Source organism: Myotis nattereri, assembly GCF_964212035.1.
Source record: "Myotis nattereri genome assembly, chromosome: 4".
In the NCBI taxonomy this organism is placed as follows: domain Eukaryota; kingdom Metazoa; phylum Chordata; class Mammalia; order Chiroptera; family Vespertilionidae; genus Myotis; species Myotis nattereri.
In genome coordinates, this window is record NC_138079.1 from 112,789,794 (window position 1) to 112,813,405 (window position 23,612).

The 23,612-nt window shown below is 48.3% G+C and overlaps 1 protein-coding gene and 1 long non-coding RNA gene across 3 annotated transcripts in view; one reads left to right on the forward strand and one right to left on the reverse strand.

Moving 5' to 3' along the window:
* VPS35L (VPS35 endosomal protein sorting factor like) overlaps nucleotides 1-5,969 on the reverse strand; it is a 159,195-nt gene extending 153,226 nt beyond the window's left edge. For both annotated transcript variants that reach the window (XM_081089389.1, XM_081089388.1), the window contains exon 1: nucleotides 5,932-5,969. In XM_081089389.1, the coding sequence (XP_080945515.1) occupies nucleotides 5,932-5,948 (17 nt within the window). In that variant the 5' untranslated portion in view covers nucleotides 5,949-5,969. The remainder of the gene's footprint in view (nucleotides 1-5,931) is intronic.
* Nucleotides 5,970-6,169: 200 nt separating this feature from the next.
* Nucleotides 6,170-23,612, forward strand: part of LOC308517894 — a 37,229-nt gene continuing 19,786 nt past the window's right edge. The window contains exon 1 of the long non-coding RNA XR_013995904.1: nucleotides 6,170-6,214. This is a non-coding gene — a long non-coding RNA (uncharacterized lncRNA). The remainder of the gene's footprint in view (nucleotides 6,215-23,612) is intronic.

Sequence of the window (23,612 nt, forward strand, 5' to 3'; positions counted from 1 at the left end):
TCACATTTAAAAAATATACACTGACTGTAATGAATGTTTTGGCACGTGCTAGGGATTTTTCTGTCACAGTTCCGCTACATCCCTGCTTAGCAGGAGACAGAGTTCTACTCAAAAGATGGAAAACTGGATCACCAAACGATCAACATGAATGGGAGGGACCCTGGGACGTGCTTCTCAGCACTCCAACTACTCTGAAGCTGGCAGGGTGAAGCCCTGGGTCCATCACACCAGAGTGAAGGGGAGGAATGGGTGACTGAACCCAAGAAACACATCAAGGTCGCCTTTCCAGGGCAGCATTCACTATCATTGTACTCTGGACCACTGCTGGTCTGGCTGAAGGAGAACTAATTCTGTCCAGAAGAGATGAAAATATTTGGGTGGATTTAGCAAAAATGTTAATATTTCTGACTCTTGCCTTTCAGGAGGAACCTGTGGAGAACAGACCTTTCCATCTTGCCTAGTAGGAGTTGGGAGACCTGTTGCTAATATACAGAATTATACTCATTCTATTCATTTTTGGAAGAAAGTCACATATGGGGACCTTTATGCATTGGGATCCACTGTCCGGGGAAAGGATGCAGGGATGTTTTCTCTAAAGGTTGGTGCAACAGCCCCCTGAGATGAATGTCTCACTTTTACCAGGTGTTCTAGTTATTGTCTATCAGTATTTAACAACTACAATATAAACTATTCTGATAATTTTACCCTCCCTTATAGTAATGGACATACTAAGCTGCCAGCTGGTTGGTTTCTGATATGTGGGGTAACTGTTTACTCATATATCCCTGCCTACAGCACCAGGGGGTTTGTTCCTTGGGATGACTGACAGAAGATAGAGAGCTTCGCCCCTATCCCATAAGAATAATTACTAACACATAGAAAGAGGAGGGAAATGTTAGGCCTATCTATATCTACATATATAAAAGGCTAATATGCAAAGTGTCCCCGTGGGAGTTCAACAGGGAGACCGGGAGTTCAATCACTCACTATGACATGCACTGAGCACCAGGGGGCAGCATGGAATGAAGGGAGTCCCTGGCTGGCAGCCAAGGAAGGGAGGCCCCGGCCAGCAGCTGGAAGGCCCCAATCGGTCCTGATCATCAGCCAGGCCTAGGGACCCTACCCATGCACAAATTTCATGCACCAGGCCTCTGGTAGGTCAATATAATCCTTAATGGCCATTTGCAAGCTTCCTGCCACAGGAGAACAAAGACCAGAAAAAAAACTTGCACCCTCACCAGTTTGGCTCAGTGGATAGAGCATCAGCCTGTGGACTGAAGTGTCTGGAGTCCAATTCCAGTCAAGGGCACATGGCTGGGTTGCAGGCTTGATCCCCAGTAGGGGGCATGCAGAAGGCAGACGATCACTAATTCTCTCTCATCACTGATGTTTCTATCTCTCTCTCCCTCCCTCTTCCTCTCTGAAATCAATAAAAATATTTTTTTAAAATACACAAAACTTGCTGGAAAACAGGAGTCAGGCCATATAAGCAATGGAAACTGTCCTAAAGACACCAGACCGCACACCTGCAGTCCATCTGCCTTCGAAGCCCACCAGCTCCGCCCCCAGACCCACTACAGACAAGAGCTTCCCGCCAGTTACTGCATGGAAGGATGGAACTCAAGCTCCTAGGGGCTGCCATCATCAATCCCATGTGCCCTTGGCTGTGCAGCCCTTCCCTTTGGGTATCCCATCCCCCAGCGCCTTTCCTTAAATAAATTCCATTTTTCTTCACCCAGTGTCTGAGGTGGCTGTTTAGCTTGCCCTCATGCACCAACCACCATGTTAACCTCTCATATGTGGGATATAAAACTGAAAGCAACAAATAAGACAAACAAAAACTCATAGACACTGACAACAGTATGATGTTACCAGACCCCTCTACTGGGGGGCGGTAAAGGGTAAAGGGGGTCAAATACATAGAAGAGATTTGACTTTTGGCTGATAAATATACAAATAATATATTATACACTTGAAATCTATATATTATTAACCAATGTCACCCCAAGTAAATTGAATAAAAAAATTAAAAAAAAAAAACAACAATAGCCGAAACCGGTTTGGCTCAGTGGATAGAGCGTCGGCCTGCGGACTGAGGGGTCCAGGTTCGATTCCGGTCAAGGGCATGTACCTGGGTTGCGGGCACATCCCCAGTGGGAGATGTGCAGGAGGCGGCTGATTGATGTTTCTCTCCCATCGATGTTTCTAACTCTCTATCTCTCGCCCTTCCTCTCTGTAAAAAATCAATAAAATATATTAAAAAAAAACAATAAATAAGTTGGAATACTAGCCATCATGAAGTTTTTAAAACGGAATTACACTTGTTCTCCTTTCAGATCACCTTGAGCTTTATCAACAGAATGAGCAGAAATGTCATCTGACCTGAAATTCAGCTGCAAATGTTTTCATCCCTATAATAATTAACAAGTCAATCAACAGCTGAGAAAAGCACTACCTCAAAAGCACTATGACTTGATATGCAACAGTATAATAATAGTTCTCATGTACGAGGTGATTACTGCATATCAGGAACCAGGTCAAGCTCTTTACCTCCATTTCCTCATGTAATCAACCCTAGGAGGTAGGTGCTGTGGAAGAAAAAGAGTCCACATACTAAACTTGACAAGCTCAAGAGAAACTACATGGTGGCCTTAAAAACTCAGAAACAGAAGTAACAGCATAGGATGGTCTAAACAACAACAAAATCCTAAAAGCCAGTCATGGCAGGTATTCACATGCTAAGCCTGCAGCTTCAACAAAGGTCAATCTTTACCTGTCCTTTTGCAACTAAAATAACATGCCTTTGGAATATCAGAATAATGACCTTTGTTGTTGTTTTTTCCAGACCCCTCGGGGCACAACCTCCCCACCAGAGCAAGAGACCACAGAACCCCTCATTGTTATCTTGTTCCCTGCATACTATCTCTATTTGCTGTAAATGTTAATTAACTATCCTGTACCCACCAAGTAAAAGCAGTATGCATCTCTCCATTTTATTCTGCTGTCCTCTGCCCCATTAATCTACCACCAATGAATTTCATGTAACCCTCCTTACATCTCCCCATTTTCCAGAGGTGCTGAGACTTGACAGTGTTGGTAACTTGTCAGGTGACAGCAGCAAGTGAGAGAGAAATGCAAACCAAGTCAGTCCAACTCTCGAAATTCAAAAATTCGATAGATCACCTATTAGTTGTCTTCAGAACCTGAAAAATTAAGCAATTGTCTACCTTTCTTTTAAAGGACTGAGCTTTGATATAAATGTATGTATATAAATATATATTTTAAGTTCGAGGGGAGAGAAGTCTTTGGAATATAAATTACGACTTCTGGGAAACCTTAAAAAAAGAAATGTTGCCGAAACCGGTTTGGCTCAGTGGATAGAGCGTCGGCCTACGGACTGAAGGGTCCCGGATTCGATTCCGGTCAAGGGCATGTACCTGGGTTGCGGGCATATCCCCACTGGGAGATGTGCAGGAGGCAGCTGATCGATGTTTCTCTCTCATCGATGTTTCTAACTCTCTATCTCTCTCCCTTCCTCTCTGTAAAAAAATCAATAAAATATATTTTAAAAAAAAGAAAAGAAATGTTTACCCTTTTTAATGTCAAACTGCTTATTTTTCTTTTTTCTATCACTTCTTCCATTATTTCCTCAAATTTACTTTCTGCTCCTCAGTGTTTCCTGCAGTCTGAGACATTACAGCATTTTCTTCAATGCCTGCTGGGTCTTTGCTAAGGCGAACAGCGACCTCTAAGTGGGTATTTTCACAAAAAGCCTTTCCTTTTTCCTGCTAACAGAGCTGCGCAGCAGACACCCACCCATAATCCCAGGCCTCAGAGATGCAAAAGGCTCCTCTGGTTCCTTGTCAGTTGCCACAGAAAAAAAGCCAACATCTCACATCTCCACTCCTGGCTGGGCGTGGTCCCTAGATCCCTAGGAAGGGCATCACCTGGGGAGCATTGAACTACTCCAGACCTACAGAATCAGGAAGTGCATTTTAACAAAATCCCCAGGTGACTTATATGCATTAAAGGTAGACAACGCCCTATTTTTTAATTATTTACATCTGAGAATATGATATGTAGAAATTCTGCTACCAGTTACCAAGTGTATCTCCTTATACTGAAGATGCCAAAATCCACTAAATACTTTTGTCAGCTATTTTAATTATTGAGTGACTTTTTAATTAACTATTGACAATCTGGCCCCTTAGTTTTGTTCTTCCACAATCCCAATCTCCCTTAGCCACCAGTAAAATTTTTAAATGATGTAGAAATTCAGATTCCAATGGGTGGCGATTTTGAGGGTTCTGTTACAAGGGAGTAAACAGAAAATGTGATGTGCATAGTTTTTTTAAAAGTCTGTGAAAAGAGGGATTGTTGGGAGGCCCATGACAACACAGCTGGACTTGGGGAGCCCACAACCCAGAAACTTCAACAATGAGTAAGGTCCCAGGCTCTGAGCTGAAAACCTCAGCACTCCTGCTGAGTGAGGCTCTATGACTAAGTGAACAGCCTCATCCTTCTGCTTTAATTTCCTCATCTGAAATTGAGGATGTTCTGAGAGTTGAATAGATGCTGCAAGTTCAGCACTTAGCATAGTGTCAGGCACAAAATAAAGGCTTGATATATGTCAAAAACAATGATAGACCCCAGATGCTAACAGGCTAATGGCTCCTCTCCGTAATTTTAAAATGAAAATAGTAAAGATAAAATCATACTGAAGGTAGAAATGAAAACAGCAGCTTCCTAAATTTTCTGATGACAACATTCCAGATAACTGAGGCCAGGTGTTTCTCCTGTTTCTGTGCCTAAGCCTTAATAATTCCCTTAATAAAGCTGCTTGGCATGACCAGGTCAAGGAAAACTCGGGGCTGGTGAAAGGAACAGGGAGACAGCGTGAAACAAGCAGGAACCATAAGGTTGCACAGGCAGACCTGTTACTGCGCTTCACAGATGGTGCTTTCTCTTTTACAAACTGAAAGCAAGATACTCCCCTTACCACAGTGGTCTGGAACCCAACCACCAAAATCTCCTAGGTCTGCCTGTACCTGATTACTTCAAAGGTCTAGGGCTGTATAGTGTATATTCTTTCATTTGCTCACTCAATGTAAAACCACTTCACATCATTTGGAAAGAACAATCAGAAAAGTACCGATTGCCCCTTTTGAAACGTTCGGGAGAGCTCAATCCCCAAACATTTTCACTATCACCATCACAACTCGCTCGCGTTCTCACGCACTCAGAGCACCCACTGGGGCCTGAGTGGCTCCCATCACTCCAGCCACGAAAGCCCCGCTAAGCCTGAAGCCTTCGCAGATGCCACTCCCTCCTACTAATGAGCTCCTCTACATGCTGCAAAACCCAGTTTTAGACTCTGCCTCTCGGGAACCTTCCCTGAGCCCCCGGGGGGCATCCAAATGCCTCTTTGGGCATCCTTCTATACTGGCAATCGTTCTCGAGGGGCGGTCAGCTCCCTGCGGGCCGAGCAGTCTAAGAGCTCTGCCTCCCAGTGCCCGGCGCAGGGTCCGCAGAGTAGGCCGAACGGCGCCTTTTTACGGATGAGAAAACCAAGACTCCGCGAGATGAACTGAGGAACTCAGGGAGCAAACAGGGCTCCCGGGCGGGCCAGCCTCAGAGCTGAGTCCCTCTTTCTTTGCCTCCAGCGCCCCTAGAACCCACACCAACTCGACTGGAAAGCGGACGCAGGGAACTGAGTTTTGTCAGGGGTCCGGGGAACTTGGCGCGGCGAGAACCCAGATCCATCCCGCCCGGCTGCACGGAGCTCCTCTGGGTCACGACGGCCGGGGCGAGGTGGGCGGCTCCGACAGAGGAGCAGCTCGCACACAGCGCGCTCGCTGGGACACGCACCGAGGCGGGACCCAGACAGCCTTCGACAACCCACCCCGCAGCCCAGGGCCGGAAAGCGCTTACCAGGGAAAGACCGCCATCTTCCCAGTCACATGACCGCCTCTTCCGGGGCGGCAGGCCCTGTGCTCCCTGCCAGGCCCCGCCCCCGCCCCACCCACCGCCCTGCGCCACGCTCCAGTCACGCCCCCGCCAAGATACGTGCAGACCACGCCCCGCCCCCTGTGCCCCGCCCCCCGTCGCGTCACGCCCCGTGCGTCACCCGCTGTCCCCAGCGTCGCGCCCCCGCCGGGATTACGCACTTGGCCACGCTCTGCCTCTCGGGCCGCGACCTCCGAGCACCAGACAGGTAGGGCCCGAGTTGGGTCTCGCTGGGAAGGGAGAGCCTCCCGCCTCGCTCGGGCGCTGATCTCTGGCGCCGAGTGAAGCTGTGAAGCGCCAGCGCCGGTTCCCCGGCTCCAGGATTGGGAGGGGCAGGCTCCTTCCCCCTAGAGGGGCCAGTCCCTAGGTCAGGAGGTCCAGCCTCTCCCTAGACCTAGACAGGCTCCCTCCCCAGAGCGGGGGTAACTCCCGAGTGAGGGGCTCCCTCCCTAGAGAGGCGCTGGCCTTCTAGAGACGTGCTCCCCACTAGAGGAAAAAGGGAGCCCGCTCCCTAGAGAAAAGACCCCCTTAGACTGAGGCTCACTCCCCTGGAGGGCGGAGGGAGTCCTCCTCTCTAAAGAGTGGGTTTCTGCGCTGACCGGTTTGGCTCAGTGGATAGCGCATTGGCCTGCGGACTGAAAGGTCCCAGGTTCGATTCCCGTCAAGGGCATGCACCTTGGTTGCAGGCACATCCCCAGTAGGGGGTGAGCAGGAGGCAGCTGATTGATGTTTCTCTCTCATCCATGTTTCTAACTCTTTATCCCTCTCCCTTCCTCTCTGTAAAAAAAAAATCAATAAAATATATTTAAAAAAAAAAAAAAAAAGAGTGGGTTTCTCCCTACAGCAAGCATGTCAGACTCCAAGGCTAACACGGGCTAAATAAACAAGGTTTAAGTATGTGGCCGCAAAAAAACCAAAAGCTTCAATTTTCATAGAAACATAGGTTTATTTCGATAGAGACATGCTGAATACAAAGAGCTGAAATAAATGAGTCATCGTTAACATAAAATAACAGAACATTTTAATAAAAATTAATATTTTGTCTTGAACATTAACTTAACAGACACTGAATAACTGCACAAATTAATAAGCGTAACACCAATAAACTTATTTTTCTTGTGCTCTGAAAGCGAAATATTTCCTGTTGCGCACACCAAACAGGTCAGTTCAAGACTAATGATGTGGCCATCGGCTGCTAAAATATTCGCTGTTAATATTAGTAGAGAGAAGTGGTGCACCTGTGTGTAAGGTGCATAAGGAAAACGAATGCAACACGATGATAGTAATCAGTCATTAGCGAACGTTGTAGTTTGTTATTAATAATTATGTATAACAGGATATTATAAAAATTAAGTGACAAAATTTTTATTAAAACGTTTCTTACTGGCTGGGCTGTATGTAAAACGTTTATTTAAACGTTTCTTACGTATTGGCTGGCTGCAAAACTATTCGTTGCGGCCCGTGGGCTGTGAGTCTGATATGCTTGCCCTAGAGAGTGGCAAGGAGCCTCCTCCCTAGAAAGAAGCTCCCTTTATCAAGAGGTGGAGTGGCCCCATTTACTAGGGACTCCTGAGCTCCCCTAGCTGGGAGCTCCCTCCACTCCCCTCTCTCGGGGGAGCCCTTCTCTAGGGAGGCGGGCTTCTCTATGAAAGAAAGCTCCCCTTCCCTCTATGGAGGAGGCCCCTCTGTGGAAATAGAGCCATTAGAAGGGAGAGCGTTCAATGGGCTCGTAGGAACGGACCTCTACAACAAGAGGAAAGGCTCCCCATCCCAGGATTTGTCACACTTCTCCTGCTACACACTCAGCACAGAGACTGGTAGCTAGGACCAGGGATGAGACACATGTCACACCAGCACCAATGTGACAGAGCATCCCAGAACTTCCAGCCAGACTTCACAGTGCACCCCGAGGGCATAGATGCTGCATATCAGAGTGAATGTTTCTGTTAGGTGGCTCAGGAGGTGGCGCAGAGAATAAGGAGAACCAAGCCGGTCAGAGAATAGGAAAGGAGAGTTTTATTCTGCGTCCCCGGGAGAAACAAGCCCAAAGGCAGGGCCAGTGAATTCTCGCCAACAGGGAAGGGGGGGGGGGCACTTTGTTTTATATACTGCGGTTGGGTGAGGGGCAGGGGCATGAACTGAGGAAGTTCCACCGCAGGGGGTCAGCAGGGTATTCAGGAGTCAGTATCTGTGTGGGGGTCGTCGTGGATACCAGGAAGGAGCCAGTATCTGTGTCTGGCAGGCTGATCTGTTAGAAATTCCAGGGAGGGTCCATTATCTCATCACACATCTGCATGCATCTGATCCTGGGCTCCCTCCAACCTAACATCTCCACCTTTTAGTGATAGGGGACACGGATTCATTCTGACAGCTTCCAGCTGACCAGGGATGACGAAGGGGGGTTCTAAAGGCCAGGGTCAGGCAGAGGCAGTTGGAGGGCAGCTGAGTGTAGTAGGGATGGAGCAGGAACTGATTCACAGTCACCTGTGACATCTCCGCTATCCAGGAGCAGATGAACTTGAGGAGGCAGGGGGCTAAGAGAAAAAAGACACAGATGAGAATCGGGGGCCCTATCATGGGTAGGACCCAGGTAGCTAAGGGGCTTTGGAACCAGTCGAAAAGAGAGTTGTTTCGGGAGTGTCTTGTATGTATTTCTTCACTCAGCTTTGTCAGGATCTGCACGTTTTGCTCCACTACTCTGGACTCTTTGACGTAGTGGCAGCATTCTTCCTGAAGGAATATGCAGGTTCCTCCTCTTTCTGGAGTCAGAAGGTGTAAGGCAGGGGTCCTCAAACTACAGCCCGCGGGCCACATGCAAATACAAATATTGTATTTGTTCCCGTTTTGTTTGTTTACTTCAAAATAAGATATGTGCAGTGTGCATAGGAATTTGTTCATAGTTTGTTTGTTTTTTAACTATAGTCCGGCCCTCCAACGGTCTGAGGGACAGTGAACTGGCCCCCTGTTTAAAAAGTTTGAGGACCCCTGGTCTAAGGCGTGCTTGTTCTGTAGGGCTACCTGGGCTATTGATGTCTCTTGCTGCTGTAGGGAGGCTAAAAGAGGCGGTAGTAGACTCCAGGGCTAACTGGAGCTTGTCATTAAAGTCCTGAGCAGTGACCAGACTATTCCCGAGGGCCCCCCAGTGAGGCCTACCGAGGCAGCGATACTCACCCCTAATATGACAGGGAGGAAGACAGCCCGGCGGGTCTGGGGTGGGATGGAAGGAGCAGCCAGGCGAGCTCCGACTCTCCATACAAGGTTAGTTGGGGAACTACTGTGACCACGAAGCAAGGTCCAGGGTCAGAGGAGTTTATGCAGTTGCTTAAGGTGCTGTTGCATCAAAAGAAGGTACCTGGGCCAGCCTTGGTGTACTGGCTGCGGTGTGGTTTTGAGTACAGTTCCAAGTGACTCGTCCCCCAGTTACCGGATTACTGGTCTGGTAGCATATCCGTGGGGGCAGGGTGGGCTCTGGAGTTTTGGGTTCCCAAAGAGAAAAAAAGGGGGGCTACCCCTGACCTCATTATAGTCATCATTGATGACACAGTCTCTCCAGTGGCAACCCCCATAGGTGTTGACATCTTGATTACACCTGTCTGGGTTCCGCTGGTCGTAAGCAAAACAGACATAGGGTTGGCCACCATTGGCCACTGACCAGATGTTGACAGCCATCAGGATCTATGTCTGGCATCCGACTAGAGGGTAGCCCGGAGATCCTACCTGCTGGGTGACTTGTTTGCCATCTGATAGTAGGCCCACGGACCTTGAACCTCCACACATAAGTGGGTGGGGGTGGGTGTAGGTTGCTCAGGGCCAGGAGGAGAAGGAGGAGGGGGAGGGTGACCAAGGTGGACCTTAGTGGGGCCCAACACCTCACATTTATAGAAGTCATGCTGCTCCAGGGTCCTCTTGAGTCTGGAGAGGTGGTGCCACGACGGGTCGCCAAGTAGTTTGGCCGTGGTGGGGGTTGTAAGGATTACAGTGTGAGGTCCCGTCCACCTAGGCTCCAGGGCTTTTGGATGTAGATTCTTAAGGAGGACCGAGTCACCAGGGTGAAGGGCTGGTCCTTGGGAGTCCTGGTTGGTCAGCTCTGGCTTGGGCAGAAACCTGTCCACGTGTTCTCGGAGCAATTGCCTGAGTAAGGACAGATATGGAAGATAAGTACCCAGGGGAGGAGGATCAGTAGGGAGACGGTGGTTGAGCAAGAAGGGTCTCCCATATAGGAGTTCAAAAGGGCTTAAGAAGGTGGGGCTCCTTGGTGTAGCCCAGATTCTGGTCGGGACCATGGGCAGGAGGTCCGGTCAGGAGCTGCGAATTTCTAGAGAGAGTTTAGTTAGATGGCCCAATAGGTTGGAATTGAGTGGCTATGATGAGGGTTCAAGTCAGTGACAGACAAATCCAGCAGGATGTAGAGGAGGAGGGATTGATGTTAGAGAGTAGATGGAAAGTTGTGTTGATGATGGTGGGCATAAGAGTAGGTTCAGGGTTCGTAAATAGAGAGTGACACCAGAGGATTTCCCATCCCAGACAGTAGAATTGATAACTCCCTCATCATTCCATGTCCATTTCACCTGAAAATATTAAAAACCTGAGTTTCTTCCGGAGTAAAATTGGAGGGTCCCTGGCCAGGTAAGAGCCTGTGAGGAATGATGGGTCATCAGGTCCTGGATGGTGTCGCCGAATCTTCTTCGGGGATGGTGGGAGGCATTTGGTGAGCCTGAGAGAGATAGGTATTGCAGTGAAAGTGGAAGGGAATATTAGAATGCGCTGTTATCCAAGGGAAAAGAGAAAGGGAAGGAGCAGTGGAAGCCAGGGACCTGGATATGAGGCTGGAGAAAAGGCGGGGGGGGGGGGGGGGGGGGGGCGTGGAGGACTGGGGGAGGGAGCAGGCTGCCTGCTCCCAGGCTTCTAGCCATTTGGATTTTAAAGTTACATTTTTTTCCAGAGATAATGATCTCAGTTTCTGATAATAGTCAGACTATTGAATAAACCTGTGCATTCAAGGAGGTTTCCTTTGGGAAGGGTGGAGGGGGATGGGGCGAGAAGGCGCTGAGGTCAGAGCACTTTTCAAAGCATTAAAGGGGTGAGGATGTTGGCCTGGGGATCTGTGGGCTCAGTGAGAGGGTCCCTTCGCCATGTCATGTCATAGAGGAGGTTTACAAGAAGACTACAGTTGTGAACCTGGAGGCGAGAGTACCCAGTGAGCCTGAGGAAGGAAAACATTTCTTGTTCAGAGGAGGGGACAGTCATGGAGGAGATAAGGAGATAAGGTATTCACAGCAAGACTGAGGTAAGCGACTGTGGTCTGGGACAACTGGGCCCCATAAGGGGACACATGGCAGTGGGGGATCAGCGTCCCCGTGAAGGGAGGGGGCCAGGAGCAGAAGGAGCAGGGAGGCTGAAGGGCTCTGAGCTGCAGAGTGGCCCTAGTTTGGTGAGAATATCTCGTCCTAAACAGGGACACGGGGCATGAAGGCATGACTAAGAATGAGTGGGTTATAGGGCTACCATCAAGGAGTCAGGAAAGGGGTCCGGTGGTCAGAGGGCAGGTGGATTTGCCATCAATACCCATGACTGAGATCGTGGAAGGAAAAAGGGGCCCTGAAAAGGAGGGCAGGACAGAGAAGGCAGCCCCATATCGATCAGGAAGGAGACCCACTACCTTCAGCATAGCCCTGGCTCGGGGAGGGTGGTGGGGGTCGTTGTATCGGGGCACCTTCAGTCTTCGGCCAGTCCTAGTATGGCCAGCGGCAGGTCTTGACCTGGAAGGGCGGCCCCTCCACGCTGGGGCGCAGAGGGCCCACCACATTTCCAGGGGCAGTCACTTTTCCAGTGGCAACTTTGACCACACGCTGGGCAGGGCTTGGTTGGACCCGGGGCCAGGGGCACTGCTTTGCCCAGTGGCCTTCATTTCCGCATTTGAAGCATTCTCCGGATAGCGTACGTCCTCTCGTTGCACCACCACTGTGCACGGCCCCCTTGGGGCCATGACGGCTGCCGTCAGCCGCAGGGCTGCAACCAAGGCTTGAGTTTGCAGGTCTACCATCTGTCAAATGCGGGCCTCCCGATCTGACTCTGTTTTCTCTTCACAGGCATTAAAATCTTAAAGGCCATGTTCACTAGATCTCAGACCAGGGTCTGAGGGCCATCCTCAAGGTCAGTGGGGAAAAAAACCTGAGATGCCTCTCAATCTGTGAGGCTGGACGTAGACAATGAGGCGTAGACTCGGACTATGCCCTCAGTTCCTGCTGCCTCCCTCAGGGGTAGAATGGGCACAGAAATAGAAGAGGCTGTTGAGGAAGGCAGTCTTTGGGTGGCCTGAGAATGAGAAAGGCTGTTTTGGAGCTCACGTTCTCAGGATTTGGGCTCTTAAGGATAGGGGAGAAGGCGGCTGCTGATTAAGAGGGTCTGAACAGAAAGAGCCGAGGAGTTTTTCAATTTGAGGAAGATCAGAAAGTGAGAGAGAATGGCTACCCAGATATATCCTTCCCAGCTGCAACCTCTCACAAAGGGAACTGGCCAGCCGCCTATGAATTTAATTGCTGGAGATTCGGTGGAGAGCGCACAGGGTGAGGCGGGCAGTTAGAATGAACACAAACGCTCGGGGAGGCGGGCAGTGAGAACTCTCAGAGAACTCTCAGAGGGCACAGCGTGGGGTACAGGTTTCCACGGCAGAGATGTGGGGGGGGGGGGGAGCGGGAGAGATGCAGATGAATGATCCTGGGTGGGGTTGGCGGAGAAGGACCCCAGCCGGTTCTTGCTTCTCAATTGTACTCAGACTCCGCAACCTCCCGGGGGCGGGGCAGAGGGAAGGAGGGAACAGGCTCCGCAGCCTGTGAGCGTGTGTGCTTACTGACTGGGGAAGCAGGTGGGGGTGGGGGAGGGTGGGGTCGGGAGGGTGGGGTCGCCCAGCAGCTTGAGTTTCTGGCTCCTGCAGTGGTGGTGGCCAGTGGCGGTGGCAGCCCTCGGGTGGAAGAGGGGGGAGGGTCAGCAGATAGAGGAGAAGGCATCACCGGAGGGGGGTAGCAGAGGGAGGAGGAGAGGGGGCGGCACAGCACCAACCCCAGCCTGGTGGACCACTTCCCAACGGCGGCGAAGTGGGCAGATGGACCGCCCAAGGACGAGGGCGCAGCGCACGTGGTGGCGCCATGGAGGGGCGCGGGGCATCCGACTCCCCCCCACACATGGCACACGAACCCACCCACCCACACACACCACACACACCGCGGGCTCAGCGGCACGCAGTGCGGCCACAGCCTGGGGGGAGGAGGGAGTACGGGGCGAGGAGAAGAGGCTGAAGGGGCTTTGGGGGAAGGGACGGGGACGCAGAGAGAGAGAGAGAGACAGACAGACAGACAGACAGACAGACTTGGGCTCATTTCCCGGGTTGCTAGCAGAAATTACTGAGATCTGTACGAATGGTAAAGTCAAGGTCCCATTTTCATACTGAGGCCATGCTATGTTACAGATGCAAGTCTGGGGCAGGCCTAGTGTTTAGCCAGGTTGGCGGGCAGGCACCCTAGAAGTGTGCTCATATCAGGTTTGGAATTTGGATTCCCCATGCTCGATACCTGTGGCCTGTAGCGAGGGCCAAAGGCCAGCATCCCAGCGGTTTGACCCAGGCTACAGTCGGACGGAGGGACCGGGGAAGGTAGAGATGTCTCTGCTACCTTCCGAGGTCTGGAGGAGCCCTTCCTGGAAGGCTCTGGAAAGGCAATCTCTGATGTGGCCGCGTTTTAGGGACAGAGACGCCGGCAGGCAGGCGGCCACAAGGGACTGGCACGGGGGTGGGGCGGGACTCACCGTTAATGCTGCCAAACCAGGAAAGGCTGCTGAGCTGAAGAAATGCGGTCATGAGGGGTCCAGAGCCATGAGAAGGGAGAGGCGGGCACCCCGAGCCGTGGAGGTACCACCAAATGGGGTGCTCACGCCTCCCGGGTTTCGGCACCAAATGTTACGTGTCTCAGGCGGTGGCGCAGAGTATAAGGAGAACCAAGCCAGTCAGAGAATAGGAACAGAGAAAGTTTTATTCTGCGTCCCCGGGCGAAACTCACGAGCCCAAAAGCAGAGCCAGTGAATTTGCGCCAACAGGGAGGGGGGTGCTTTGTTTTATACTGTGGTTAGGTGAGGGGCAGGGGCATGAACTGAGGAAGTTCCTGCCACAGGGCATCAGCCGGGTATTCAGGAAGGAGTCAGTATCTGTGTGGGGGTCGTCGTGGATACCAGGGAGGAGCCGGTATCTTGTCTGGCAGACTGATCTGTTAGAAATTCCAGGGAGGGTCCATTATCTCATCACACGTCTGCATGCATCTGATCCTGGGCTCCCTCCGACCTAACAGTTTCAAATCCAGAATCTCAGATCCTAACATCATTATTTTCTGTTTTTTTAATTGTTTTATTGCTTAAAGTATTACAAAGAGTATTATATATGTCTCCTTGTTTTTTCTCCCCTTGACCCTCCCCTAGCCTCCCATGCCCCCCAGTGTCTTGTGTCCATTGGTTATGCTCGTATGCATGCATACAGGTCCTTTGGTTGATCTCTTACTCCCCCCACCCCCAACCCTCCCCAGCCTTTCCGCTGTAGTTTGACAGTCAGTTCGATGTTGCTCTGCCTCTATCTATTTTTGCTCATCAGTTTATAATGGTCTTAATTATCCATGAATGAGTGAGATCATGTGATATTTTTCTTTCATTGACTGGCTTATTTCACTTAGCATAATGCTCTCCAGTTCCATCCATGCTGTCACGAATGGTAAGAATTCATTCTTTTTTACAGCAGCATAGTATTTCATTGTGTAGATAACACAGCTTTCTAATCCATTCATCTGCTAATGGGCCCTTAGGCTGTTTCCAGATCTTAGCTATGGTGACTTGTGGTGCTATGAACATAGGGGTGCATATATCCTTTCTGACTGGTGTTTCTGATTTCTTGGGATATATTCCTAGAAGTGGGATCACTGGGTCAAATGGGAGTTCCATTTTTACCTTTTTGAAGAAACTCCATATTGTCTTCCATAGTGGCTGCACCAGTCTGCATTCCCACCATCAGTGCACGAGTGTTCCTTTTTCTCCACATCCTCTCCAGCACTTGTCGTTTGTTGATTTGTTGATGATAGCCATTTTGACAGGTATGAGATGGTACCTCATTGTTGTTTTGATTTGCATTTCTTGGATGATTAGTGATTTTGAGCATGTTTTCATATGTCTCTTGGCTTTCTGAATGTCCTCTTTTGAAAAGTGTCTATTTAGGTCCTTTGCCCATTTTTTTTAAATAAATCTTTATTATTCAGATTATTACAGTTCCCCTTTTTCCCCCCATAGTTCCCCTCCACCCAGTTCCCACCCCACCCTCTGCCCTTACCTCCCCCCCCCCCCACCACCACCGTCCTCATCCATCTGTACGCTCTCTGTTGCCAGGTCATACACATGGAAAATGTAGCTATTTCCATCTGCGACGTGTCCCTGTGTTCGGCTACACAGGGACCGTCTCAGCCTCACAGGGGCCATCACAGCCTCACAGGGACCGTCCAGTCTCACAGGGACCGTTTCAGCCTCACCGGAACCGTCTCAGCCTCACAGGGGCCATCTCAGCCTCACAGGGGCCGTCTCAGCCTCAGGGACCATCTCAGCCTTGCAGAGGCCATCTCAGACTCGCAGGGGGCGCCGCATCCCACGTTGGGGGTGAAGGTGCGAGACAGAAGCTCCTCTCGCTGTCTCTCCTGCTGCTCCCTTGCATATCACCAGTGTTGGAAGTTTCTGAGAGCAGTCTGCAGGTGCTGGACATCATACTTTAACTGGTCAACACGAAGTTTGGTATTCTGTCTTTTGTTGGGCAGCTCCTTGCTGGACAAAATCTCCAGGCGTTCTTGCTGGCTGAATATCTGGTATGCTTGCTTGGATTTCCTTTTCTACTAAGTGCACAGATTGCTTGTTTGCCGTCTCCCAGCGTCCCATGTGAGACTGGATCTGGTGGACCTGTTTGTGCGTTTGCTGGTACAGCGGTTCCATGTTGCCAGCCCAGCCGGGTCCAGTTCCAGCTTCCTCTGAACCTGATTCTGCTTCTTGAGTGTGTCCCTTATGGATGCAAGGAGTTGAAATCTGCAGTTTGTTGGGTTAAGCTGCAAAAGCACATGTGGTTCCTTTTGTGCCACTGGCACATCTTGGGCGGTGATGTAAATTGAGTAGGGTGGGGTCTCAGGGAGTCACCAGGGTGGAGCAAACAGCAATGGCGTCTCAGTGATTCCTCGCCTCTCCATGACCCCACGTATTCACGTCCCCGAGTGCCGGCGAGCAGCTCCGCGAGAAAGCTGCCCTCGCTTTCCGACCCACTGCAAGGCCGTCCTGCCTCTCGCCGTAGTGGTCTGGGACCTCAGAATACCGCCCCAAACAAGCTCAGTGGATTCGAGACTTTGTAACCCCTTTCAATTGAAAAAAACTGCACATCCAGTTGCATCCCACCTGGCACGCGACTCCATACCTCTGTTCTTGGCGCCTCTGCATATCCTACTCAGTCTCAATGCTCTTCTTTCTTTCCTTCCAGTTGTAGAACTTCCACTGGGCCAGCTTTCCCATGGTTCTTAATGATAGCTGTTTTGTCTTATAGTTGGTATTTTCAATGTTGTTGTGGGAGGCAGCACGCACAGGTCTATACCTCACGCAGCCATTTTGGTTCTCCCCTTTGCCCATTCTTTGATTGGATTGTTTATCTTCCTTTTGTTGAGTTGTATGAGTTCCCTACAAATGTTGGAGATTAAACCCTTATTGGTGATAACATTGGCAAATATGTTCTCCCATGCAGTGGGCTTTCTTGTTGTTTCGTTGATGGTTTCTTTTGCTGTGCAGAAGCTTTTTATTTTAATGTAGTCCGATTTGTTTATTTTCTCTTTAGTTTCCAATGCTTTAGGAGCTGAATCAGTGAAGAAATTGCTTCGGCATGTCTGAGATTTTGTTGCCTTTGGATTCTTCTAGTATTTTTATGGTTTCCCGTCATACATTTAAGTCATTTATCCATTTTGAGTTTGTTTTTCTGTATGGTTTAAGTTGGTGGTCTAGTTTCATTCTTTTGCATGTATCTGTCCAATTTTCACAACACATTTATTGAAGAGACTGTCTTGACTCCACTGTATGTTCCTGCTTCCTTTGTCGAATACTAATTGAGCATATTGGTTAGGGTCGATTTCTGGGCTCTCTATTCTATTCCATTGATCTATATGTCTGTTCTTGTGCCAGTACCAGGCAGTTTTGAGAACAATGGCTTTGTAATACAGCTTGATATCTGGTATTGAGATCCCACCTACTTTGCTCTTTCTCAGGATCACTGCAGCTATTCGGGGTCGTTTTTTATTCCAGATGAACTTTTGGAGAGTCAGTTCTAGGCCTGTGAAATATGCCATTGGTATTTTAATGGGAAGTGCATTGAATTTATAGATTGCTTTGGGTAGTATGGACATTTTAATGATGTTGATTCTACCAATCCATGAACATGGTATGTTCTTCCATCTGTTTATGTCTTCCTCTGTCTCTTTTTTCAACGTTCTGTAGTTTTCTGAGTAGAGGTCTTTTACCTCTTTAGTTAAGTTTATTCCTAGGTAGCTTAATTTTTTTGGTGCGATGGTAAATGGGATTGCTTTTTTAGTCTCTTTTTCTGTAAGTTCACTATTGGTGTATAGAAATGCCATAGATTTCTTGGCATTAATTTTGTATCCTGCTACATTCCAAATTCATTTTAAGTCTAATAGTTTTTTGATGGAGTCTTTAGGGTTTTTTATGTACAATATCATGTCATCTGCGAATAAGGACAGTTTTACTTCTTCTTTTCCAATTTGGATGCCCTTTATTTCTTCTTCTTGTCTAATTGCAATGGCTAATACTTCCAGTACTATGTCGAACAGGAGTGGTGAGAGTGGGCATCCCTGTCTTGTTCCTGTTCTTAGGGGAAATGGTTTTAGTTTTTGTCTATTGAGTATTATGTTGACTGTGGGTTTGTCATATATGGCTTTCATTATGTTGAGGTATGATCCTTCAATTCCCGCCTTGCTGAGAGTTTTTATCAGAAATGGGTGTTGGAATTTGTCAAATGCTTTTTCTGCATCAATTGATATGACCATTTGGCTTTTTTCTTTCAATTTGTTTATGTGATGTATCATGTTTATTGATTTGCGGATACTGTACCATCCTTGCATCCCTGGGATAAATCTTACTTGGTCATGGTGTATGATCTTTCTGATGTACTGCTGGATCCAATTTGCTAAGATTTTGTTGAGGATTTTGGCATCTATGTTCATGAGGAATAGTGGCCTGTAATTCTCTTTCATTGTGTTGTCTTTCCATGGTTTTGGTATTAAGGTGATGCTGGCTTCATAGAATGAGCTTGGAAGTGTTCCTTCCTCGTGGATTTTTTGTAGTAGTCTGAGGAGGATAGGTTTTAGTTCTTTCTTGAATGTTTGGTAAAACTCCCCTGTGAAACTGTCTGGCCCTGGGCTTTTGTTTGCTGGAAGTTTTTTGATGACTGCTTCAATTTCTTCCACAGTTATTGGCCTATTGAGATTTTTAGATTCTTCCTGATTGAGTTTTGGAATGTTGTATTTTTCTAGGAATATGTTCATTTCCTCCAGGTTGTCTAGTTTGTTGGAGTAGAGTTGTCCATAGTATTTTTTAATAATCATTTGTGTTTCTGTGGGGCCTGTTGTTATTTTGCCTCTATCATTTCTGATTTTGTTTATTTCGGTCCTCTGTCTTTGCTTCTTGGTGAGCCTGGCTAGAGGTTCATAAATCTTGTTTATCCTTTCAAAGAACCAGCTCTTGGTTTCATTGATTTTATGTACTGGTTTTTTGTTTTTGTTTTTGGTCTCTATGTCATTTATTTCTGCTCTGATCTTTATTATCTCCTTCCTTCTGTCACTCTGGGGTTTTCTTGTTGCTCTCTTTCTAATTCTTTGAGATGTAGAGTTAGATGATTTACTACCATTTTTTCTTGTTTTTTGAGGTAGGCCTGTAGGCTATAAACTTCCCTCTCAGGACTGCTTTCATTGTGTCTCATAAGTTTTGGATTGTTGTGTTTTCACTGTAACTAGTTTCCAGGATATTTTAATTTCTTCTTTGATCTCATTGGTAACCAAATCAATATTTCATAACATGCTATTCAGCTTCCAAGTGTTTGAGTATTTTTTGGGTTGTTTTTATTGTAGTTTATTTCTAATATTATGCCATTGTGATCTGAGAAGATGCTTGGTAAGATTTCAATCTTCTTGAATTTAGGGAGACTTTGCTGGTGACCCAATATGTGGTCTTTTTTTTAAAATGTCCCATGTGCACTTGAGAAGAACGTATATTCTGCGGCTTTGGGTTGAAATGTTCTGAAGATGTCAATTAAGTCCATATGATCTAGTGAGTCATTTAGGATTGCTGTTTCTTTGCTGATTGTTTTTCTAGAGGATTTATCCAGTGATGTCAGTGGTGTATTAAAGTCCCCTACTATGATGGTATTGTTGTCGATCTCTCCCTTGATATCTTCCAGGACTTTTTTTATGTATTTGGGTGCTCCTGCATTGGGTGCATATATGCTTATCAGGGTTATATCTTCTTGTTGTATTGATCCCTTTAGTATTATGAAGTGGCCTTCCTTATTTCTTGTTATGGCCTTCACTTTGATGTCTATTTTGTCTGATATTAAGTATTGCTACCCCAGCTTTTTTTTTCGTTTCCATTTTCCTGAAAGATATTTTTCCATCCCTTCACTTTCAGTCTGTGTGCGTCCCTTCTTCTGAGGTGGGTCTCTTGTAGACAGCAAATATATGGGTCATATTGTTTTATCCATTCAGCCACTTGATGTATTTTGATTGGAGCATTTAGTCCATTTACATTTAAAGTTACTATTGAAAGGTACTTGTTTGTAGCCATTTCTATATTTTTTGCTTGTTTTCTTTCTTAGCTTTTTATTTCTTCTTCTTTACACCAGTCCCTTTAGCATTTCTTGCATTGCTGGCTTGGTGGTGATAAACTCCCTTAACCTTTTTTTGCCTGTGAAGCTTCTTATTTCCCCTTCAATTTTGAATGATAGCCTTGCTGGATAGAGTATTCTTGGATTCAGTCCTTTGCTTTGCATCACTTTGTAAATTTCTGTCCATTCTTTTCTGGCCTGATGTGTTTCTGTTGAGAAATCATTTGATAATCTAATGGGAGATCCCTTGTATGTAACTTTCAGTCTCTCTCTTGCAGCCTGTAAGATTCTCTCTTTGTCCTGAACATTTGCCATGGTAATTATGATGTGTCTTGGCATAGGTCTTTTTGGGTTCATCTTGTTTGGGACTCTCTGTGCTTGTGTGACTTTTTTCTTCCCCACTTCAGGGAAGTTTTCTGATATTATTTCTTCAAATAGGTTTACTAACCCTAGTTCCTCTTTTTGTTGTTCTGACAACCCTATTAATCGTATGTTGTTTTCTTTCATGTTGTCCCATAGTTCCCTTAGGCTCTCTTTCTGTCTTTTAATTTTTTTCTCCAATTGTATTTCAGTTTGGGTGTGTTTTGTTTCCCTGTCTTCTAATTCGCTAATTTGGTCTTCTGCTTTTCCTAGTCTATTGTTGAAACTTTCAATGGTGTTTTTTATTGCTTCTATATCACTCTTCATTTCTTCTTGGTTCTTACATAAGTTATTGATTTTTTCATCCATTTCTTTTTGATTCTTAGATAAGTTGTTGATTTTTTCATCTGTTCCTTCTTGATTCTTGCATACGTTGTTGATTTTTTCCTCCATCCTGTTTATGCACTCCAGGACCCTTAATCTGAATTCTTTTTCTGACATGTTGCATGCCTCTGTTTCACTTAGCTGCTTTTCTGGCGAGTCTTCCTCTTCTTTCCTTTGGGGGTTTCTTTGTCTACCCATGTTTTATCTCACCAACAGATCTAGTTGTTGAGCCGTTCAGGGGCTGCTCCTTGTGTGGTTGTGGCTCCTCGGGCTGCAGTTGCTCCTTGGGCGGTTGTGGTAGCCGTTGCTCCTCAGTTGGCAGTAGCTCTTCTGGTGGGTGCTTTTCATAGCCATGGTGGCTCCTCTGGCTGCTGCAGGGAGGCTTCTCACACAGCTGCTGTTCCTCAGACAGAGGGTGTGCTGATCACGAGGCTGCTGTTCCTTGGATGGGAGTGGGCTACACACGCATCTGCTACTCCTTGAACTGGGGTGGACTGCTCATGTGGCTGCTGTTCCTTGAATGGGGGCTGGCTTCACGTTGCTGTTGTTCCTCTGATGTGGTGGGCTGCTTGTGGGGCTACTGCTTCTTGGACTTGGACAGGTTGATTGCAAGTCTGCTGCTCATTGGATGGGTGTGGGCTGCTTGCACAGCTGCTGCTCTTTGGACGGTAGTGAGCTGCACGCATCGCTGATCCTCCTCTCCAGGTATCTGGTTATGTGGCTTGCTCTCTAGCACTTTAGCCAGACAGGATAAAATTCACCTTAACAAGATATGACTCAAGGGGAACGAAGCATGTATGTACTCACGACACTGATAACCCCAATATAAGTGACCACCTGAGAAAAGAGAATTAGGGGAGAGAAAAGAGAGTACAAATGATATCTAAGAGAGAGAGAGAGAGAGAGAAAAGAAAAAAAAGATAGGAGAGAAACGAAAAAGGAGAATATATATATATATATATACACACATACATACATATCTACACTAATAAAAGAGAAACATGGTAATTAGTGTCACTCGCTACCCTTCCCATTGGCTAATCCCCCTGTCACTCACAGAGTAGGGCCGAGATATGCAAATTAACTGGCAGCCAAGATGGCGGCCGGCACCTAGGCAGCTGATGCGAACAGGGTGGCTTGCTTGCTTCAGTGACAGAGAACTCCAACGTTCCCCGCCTGACTTGCCGGCCTCTCAGCTGCAACTATAAGCAACTATGTTGCGAATAAAGAAGCTAAAAAAAACCCAGAAACCTGCTTTACTCAGCAGAGCTTCAGCCAGCCGGACCGCAACATTGTACCAAATACAGATGGTAAACAAAGGGCAGAAACCTTTTTTCAGCAGCTGAGGCCTCAGAGCTAAATCTGGCAAAGAATAAAAAAGTAAAAAAGGAGTGGTTGGGAGTTTCAGTCCCAGCCTGAAAACAGCCTTCAGCCCCTCAGCCAGACTGGCCAGGCACCCCAGTGGGGACCCCCACCCTGAAGGGTGTGTGGCCAGCTGCAAACAGCCATCATCCCCTCACCCAGGCTGGCCAGGCACCCCAGTGGGGACCCTCACGCTGATCCAGGACACCCTTCAGGGCAAACCAGCCAGCCGCACCCATGCACCAGGCCTCTATTCTATATAGTAAAAGGGTAATATGCCTCCCAGCACTGGGATCAGCGGAGCTGAGAGGCCTCCCGGCACCAGGATCAGCGTGACAGGGGGCAGCGCCCAAACCCCCTGATCGCCCTGCAGCTCTTTGTGTGACAGGGTGCGGCGCCCCAACCCCCTGTCCCCCACGGGCCCTACTCTGTGTGTGATGGGGTAGAGCCATAACCTCCCCATTGGCCCTGCCCCGAGTGTGACAGTGGCGGTGCCCCAACCACCTGATCGGTCCTACTCTGTGGGTGATAGAGGGCGGCGCCCCAACCCCCTGCCCCCCCGACGGGCCATTCTCTGTGTGTGATGGGGTAGAGTCATAACCTCCCCATTCGCCCTGCCCTGAGTGTGACAGTGGCGCCGCCCCAACCCCCTGATCGGCCCTGCTCTGTGGGTGATAGAGGGCGGTGCCCCAACTCCCCTATCGGCCCTACTCTGTGAGTGACAGGGGGGAGCTCCTCAACCCCCTGTTCGGCCCTGCTCTGTGAGTGACAGGGGGGAGCTCCTCAACCCCCTGTTCGGCCCTGCTCTGTGCATGACAGGGGGGAGCTCCCCAACCCCCTGATTGACCCTGCTCTATGCATGACAGGGTATGGAGCCCCAACCCCCTGATGGGCCCTGCTCTGTGCGTGACAGGGGGTGGCACTGCAACCTCCCCATCAACCCTGCCTTGAGTGTGACAGGGGGCGGTGCCCCAATCCCCCAATCGGCCCTACCCTGAGCATGACTGAGGGTGGCATCGCAACCTCCCAATTTGCCCTGCTCTGTGCATGACAGGGGAAGGCGCCCCAACTCCCCAATCAGCCCTGCTCTGAGCCTGACCAGGGGCTGCTCCTAGGGATTGGGCCTGCCCTCTGCCACCCGGGAGCAGGCCTAAGCCAGCAGGTCGTTATCTCCCAAGGGGTCCCAGACTGCAAGAGGGCACAGGCCGGTCTGAGGGACCCCCCTTCCCCCGAGTGCACAAATTTTTGTGCACCGGGCCCCTAGTATATATGGAGAAAACACCACAGAACCAATAGATAAACCAAATAAATACAAACACCCAGTAAAGAGGGTTTCATTATTCTCAGTCTTTGAGTAAAAGATTGATTTTTTAAATGACCTGTCCCTACAACACAGGCAATGGTGAACATTTCAAGTTGCAAAAAACAAAGTGGACACATTGAGAAAAACTGTGGTCCTATTATCGATTTCAAGTATTATCAACACACATTCCTGCCATTTCTGTGCCACCAAAGTTCATGGACAAAGTGTAAAATGTGGTTTAGATTGGATGAATTACAACTA